The sequence below is a fragment of the Hypomesus nipponensis genome, chromosome 15 (assembly GCF_054491055.1).
Source record: "Hypomesus nipponensis isolate SF chromosome 15, ASM5449105v1, whole genome shotgun sequence".
Lineage (NCBI taxonomy): Eukaryota > Metazoa > Chordata > Actinopteri > Osmeriformes > Osmeridae > Hypomesus > Hypomesus nipponensis.
This window is the reverse complement of record NC_140375.1, coordinates 1,630,945-1,636,944: the sequence shown is the minus strand read 5'-3', so window position 1 is coordinate 1,636,944 and position 6,000 is coordinate 1,630,945. Positions and strand designations below refer to the sequence as shown.

The 6,000-nt window shown below is 46.3% G+C and overlaps 1 protein-coding gene across 1 annotated transcript in view; it reads right to left on the bottom strand.

The window, feature by feature from the left end:
* Nucleotides 1–500: 500 nt before the first annotated feature.
* The window catches only part of zbbx (zinc finger, B-box domain containing), a 45,823-nt gene continuing 40,323 nt past the window's right edge, over nucleotides 501–6,000 (bottom strand). Inside the window, exons 17-20 of the mRNA XM_084674959.1 lie at nucleotides 4,286–4,438; nucleotides 2,479–2,675; nucleotides 2,154–2,253; nucleotides 501–795 (exon numbers count right to left, since the gene is read on the bottom strand). Coding sequence (XP_084531085.1) covers nucleotides 743–795; nucleotides 2,154–2,253; nucleotides 2,479–2,675; nucleotides 4,286–4,438 — 503 coding nt within the window. The 3' untranslated portion in view covers nucleotides 501–742. The remainder of the gene's footprint in view (nucleotides 796–2,153; nucleotides 2,254–2,478; nucleotides 2,676–4,285; nucleotides 4,439–6,000) is intronic.

Genomic DNA, 6,000 nt, shown 5'->3' with positions numbered 1-6,000 from the left:
TGTGCCTGTCATGAGGCCCATGCCACCCAAATCTAATTAAGAAACAAATTGTGATGACAACAGAAAAATGTGTCCAGCATTCAACTCATGTAGGTTAGACTGGCACAGACCAGCCCCTCAATGTTCCATCTCTCTCCCTCACTCTCACAGACACACACAAATATACACAAACATACACAGGTTGGGGTAAGCATATAAATCCACAGGCCTCAAAACAGAATGCAGACAGTTTACTCTTTATCCTTTTCCAACACTCCCCTCATCCAACTCTTATACTCTCATCCCCTCCATCATTCATCATCATCATCATCTTTTTCTGCCATACACCATTTTAAGAGTTTATTCCCCTAACCCATACACGCACACACACACACACACATAAATAAGCAAAAGTACTGTACAACAACACAAACACAGGTGAATAAAAAACGTGAAAATTAACGTGGCCTTGTCAGAAGACCTCAAGACTTAAAGAAAAGAAACAGATACCAATACCCCCAGGTCATGTTTTTATTCACAGCACAACAGATTAGCACGGCCGGCGATGCATTTCAAAATAATGAATCACATTCATATTCACTCAGTGCACATTCATATTCACTTAGTGCAGTTGTATTGACATCAAATATGTGTTTTAGAGTATAAACAATTTATCGTCAGATACACACTGGACAAGCAGGAATGCTGCTGCGTTCTATAGTGTGTGTGTGTTAGGGTAATGACAGGACACTCTGCTGGTCTCTCAACTGCTCCATCTCTGCTTCTTCGTCTGATTGATATTCACTGACCACAGCCCTGGAACATCAAAACAACCAATCAAAACAGGCACAGTTTAAAAGAGCTCCAATCAATCGATTGCTGGCTGAACAGGGGGCGCAATATCGACATTAAAGTAACCAATCAGACAGCACAGATCCATGCTCAATCATGTCAAACTGTAAAAAGATCAGAATCAAAATTAACATTAGATCAAAGTAAACCAATGGGATGAGGGGATTTTTTCATTTAGTTCACATTATAATTGAAATACGATGGGGTCACAATATTCATAAATTCCCCACTGCATTTTTACACCGTAAAATATGTACATGCATCTCCTTGAGTGTGTGTTTGTGCATGTGTCAGTAAGCAAGACTGTGTTGAGGTGGGTGTATGAGCTGTATAATTGCAGTGCATGTATTTTTTATCCCCTCAAAGACTGGTATTTGTAGTGGGATAGCATGTGTGTGTGTGCGCACGTGTGTGTGTGTGTGCGTGTGAGGGATGTAAGGTGCTGTTTTAAGGGCACACAGTATAGAGTGTGGTAATCCTGTTATTACACGTCTCAATGCGATCCACAGCACTATGCTTAGCACAGGGCCTCCAGCAAAGCTTACACCCTCTATTGAAACACACACACACTCTCACACATCCCCTTTCCAACAAAGGCAAGTAGAACCGTGGAACATGTATAAAACACACACAGACACTCACACACATAAATACACACAAACACATACACACACATCCCAGCAGTTAGTGTGTTTGTGTTTGGGCCAGGGAGAGGCACACTGCAGCTGGTGTTGAACAAGGCAGCGATGCTAGGGCCTGATCTACATGCCGGTGCTTTATTACACAGAATACAGGGCCAGCAGCACGGGCACAGACAGAGGACAAGGAGACAGAGATTACACACTCTCCTGCAGTGGAAGGGGGGGTATAGGATTACATGCTGGTCACGGCTAAAAAAGAAGAGAGGGGGAGCAGAATCTGAGAGGGTGTGGGCGTGTGCCACCTGCAAGGTAGATGTTCCCACTGTGTGGCCAGTGAATGTCACATCTGAATGCGCATCCATGCGCACACACACACACACACACACATATATATCTGTGTGGTCTTAGTGATAACAAGCCTGCATACTGGTTCTTTGAAAGAACAGCTGTTGATGTAAGTCTGATATTGGCCATGAACATGCTCAGGGGTAAGGTGCAAAGCTGATTATTGTGTCTTTCTGTGTGTGTAAACATGTGTGTATGTGAGAGTGTGTTTGGGGACACTAACAAGCAGCTGCTCATGAGAAGTTAGTTTCCATGGGAACGTGACCGAACCATAATCAAACAAGGTGTGTGTCTGTGTGTGTATCTGTCATACATCTTAGCATAAGCTACACTCACCTGTCAGGACCCCCTTTCTTGTGCCGCCCCTCGAATGTAAATCCCCCCCCAGGAAGTGATGCGTCCTTGATCTCCTGGACCCATGTTGGCTGACCTGGTTCTGGAGAAGAGAGGAGATCAGACCTCCACTGACCTGACCAGCAGGACCAAGAAGTTCTCCTACTAGGAGACTACTGCTGGAGCTAGCAGTCTAAAATTGATAAGTCATACACACTCTGTTGACAGTATTTAGGTGCAAACCCCTGGTTGTGTGCGAGCAGAGCTCTGCCATTTCGCCAACTGTGTGCGTGCGTGCATGTGCATGCGCGCAAATTGCCAGTAGCACCTGGAGCCATGCATCTGAACTCGTCCTCCAGGCGGCTGAGAGCCAGTGAGTCAGCATCCTCATCCAGCAGCTTGGGGTCTCCCCAGTCCTCCTCATCCACACCACTGATCTCCTGGATCTCCCGTGCCGCCCGGGACAGGGGGCGAAGGGGGGGGCAGACCCCGAGCGAGAGAAGGAGTTGGCTCCACCAATCCCACCTGTGGGTAAACAGGAGATGGTAAGGGGGAATTAACTGTGGGCTTTTGGGATGACAGATGAGGTTGGTAGAGGTGGTGGGAGAATGGGGCGGGGGGTGGGGTGCATACAAATTATTAATGCGGGTTGGAGAGAGACTTAGTGAAGGAAAGAGAGAGCAGGAATAAGGCATAGGTGCGGAGGAAGGGATTGGAAGCCCGGAAATAGAGAAAGAGAGGAATGGTGGACAGCAAAAATGAAAAGGAGAGAAAGAAGTGAGGAAGGGGCATAGAAAGAGTGAGAGAGAAAGAAGTAGAGTGAGAGGGTGGTAAAAAATTAGGGAGGGATGAGAGGAGGGACGTGTTTTATCCCTCTTGAAAGTGAGCCACATCAAATTGAATCGGATTGAACATCCATCCCCACCTGCTCACTGTAAATTACATCGAGGCCCCCATTGAGAGAGTGTGATAGAAAGAGTGTGTGTGCAGTGTGTCACAGTGTGTCATACTGCTGCCCATTGCTATGTGCGCCCCCCCCCCCCACACACACACACACCGATCTTTCAGTCTGCTTTCGCTACGCTGCTACGCCCCTCCGCTTCCCCCCTCTTTTCTCTGGCACTGTGACCCTGCTTCAAAGCACAGACGTGTGGTTAGCAGATGGACACGCTGATAACAAAACACCCCAAAAGTGTACCAGTGAAAATAGAGAGGAAGAAAAGAGGAGGGGAGTGGGGGGCAAAGTGTCGGTGTGTGAGCAAGGAAAGATGAGAAGGAGGAGAACAATGGGAGTGTGGGTGGGGGGGGGGGGGGGGTAATTTATGATAAAAAGGGAGAGGACATAAGGGAGGTGAAGAAGGATGGAGAAAGAGAGAGGAAGAACGTTTGAGCTGACAGACTCCTTGATTTGATTAGCAGGGGGAGGTATTAGGACTGTCACAGCGTAAACAGATTAACTTACTGTCTTTCCAAGGGGTGTGTGTGTGTGTGTGTGTGTGTGTGTGTGTGTGTGAGAGAGAGAGGAAGAGAAGGGAAGGGAAGAGAGGAAGAGAAAGAGAGAATGAGAGAAAGAACAAGAGAAAGAGATAGAAATAGAGAGAGAGAGAGAGAGAGAGAGAGAGAGAGAGAGAGAGAGAGAGAGAGAGAGAGAGAGAGAGAGAGAGAGAGAGAGAGAGAGAGAGAGAGAGAGAGAGAGAGAGAGAGAGAGAGAGAGAGAGAGAGAGAGAGAGAGAGAGAGAGAGAAAGGGGATAGAGAAAGCATAAACAGATTAGCTCAGTGTTTCTGGACAGGCAGAGGTAGTGATGAGAAGAGGACAGGACGCACTCCTGGACCGACTCCCAAGCTTGTGTGTGTGTTTGTGTGTGTGTATGGAGCAAGTGTGTGTGACTGATACAGTATAATCTCTTTATGAAGCCTGATCCCAAGTGCCAGAAAAGTGTATCCGTATGCAGGATAGAGACGCATTAATTGCAGGTGAAATTGAGTTCTGTGTGTGTGTGTGTGTGCGCGCGCGCGTGTGAGTGCAAGTAAATAAAAGAAAGTGGAAAAGCAAGAACTCTGAGTGCGATGCATGTGTGTGTGTCTCTGAAAGTGTATTAAAGACACACACATACACACAAAAAGTGGATCTTACCACGGTGTCCACGTGCTGACACAGCTTGTCTCCTGGTGGGTGTGGCTACGCAATTTTGGATTGGCTGGCTGGGCCTGTCGGTCATGACCATGGCAAACAGGTGTTCCTCAGTGTAGCCTCTTAAGCTGCTACTGGGCCTCCAGCTATCTGACCCTGAAAGACAGATGGAGAGACTGTGGATTTCATGTGTGTCTGTGTGTGATCGTGAGTGTGTGTGTAACCAGCTCTGTGTTTCTACAAACACTGCTGTCTAACTCAGACTAACATGGCCACATTGATCAATAAAAAAAATACAGTGAGAGAGACAGAGAAAGAGAGGGCGAGGGAGAGAGGAAGATCTTACAAAAAAACATGTGCAGGTTTGGGGATGGATCTACAGTAGTAGCAAATTTCAAAATGGACCACTGTGTTGACTTATACATGTCTGCGTGTAAGTGTTTCATACTTTCGTTCATTCATTCAATCCTGTTTTTCTTTGTTGATTTATTTGTCTTTGTTTCGCTCCCTCTCCCACTGGGCCACAGCACTCTAACAACCTCATTTTCTGACTGACTGAGCACTTCACCACTGTGCAGCCACCAAAAGAAAAGAGTAAAAAGGAGGAGAGAAAGACAGGGAGAGAGTGAGAGACTCGCCAAACCAGGAGACACATAAAACCTGTTGGATCGTAGCTCCGGAAGACAGAAAAAAAGGAAAGAGGAGACAGATGGAGCAGTGGGGCTGTATTAAACAAGTGCTGCGCATTGCCACGGTGGTCTTCTCCCTCTAACCTTTCTCTCTCATTAACTGCAGAGCTTAACAATCATGGCAGACGCCATGGCGGGTCGGACGACTGCATGTCTGGAGCCGGCCTCCTGCGTCCTTCGAGACAAGCTGCTACCCGCTTCTACGTCCACGCTACGCAACCCTACACACACTCACACACCTCAAGCAAAGGGCGCGCTAAATGCCGGTACTGCAAAAAAGGGAGAAAAAACGCTACCGTAGACAAGGACTACACAGGTTATCATTAGGGCTGTCAAAGTTAACGCGTTAACGCAATCTCACTTTAACGCAACAAACAAAAAATTGTGCCGTTAACGCAGGTTTCTTTTTGACCCTGGGAATCACATGTCGTCACATGACTTAGACTGCCGATGGTAGCTGAATGATGGAGAGAGGGATTTTAGATGGGAAGTTCCATTTCAGTTGCGCGACGGCTCGGTTGACAAAACTAAAGCTGTGTGTTCTGATTGTCAGGCTGAGTTTAGTTATCACCGAAGTACTTCCAGCCCAAACTATCACATCATGCAAGCAAAGCACACAGCTAGCAGCAGCAGCGTTAGCAGCGTTAGCCTCAGCAGCAGCGTTCAATCCAGTAATATATGGCAGACAACACTCGCAAAAGAAGCGAGCAGCTGACTGGGTTCAACAAAATAGAAACTGTATTGTTCAATAAGGTCAATCAAGGTCAATCTGTGGTTGCTTAAGTATCTGAAGTATGTTTGAGTGACATTTGAATATTATGGCGCAGGATATCGTAGTAGACTATGAGACAATATGTCTTAAATGTATTTTATAGGCTATTCCAGGTGGATGTTTATTATACAGCAGTATAATCTGTGAGTGAATAAAACATCCTCACAATTTAAATAGTGTTCCAGCAGAACTTGTTATATGGACATTATCGTCCAGTTAGGCCTATTTGAAATTAACTACACCCTTTTAATGTTAAT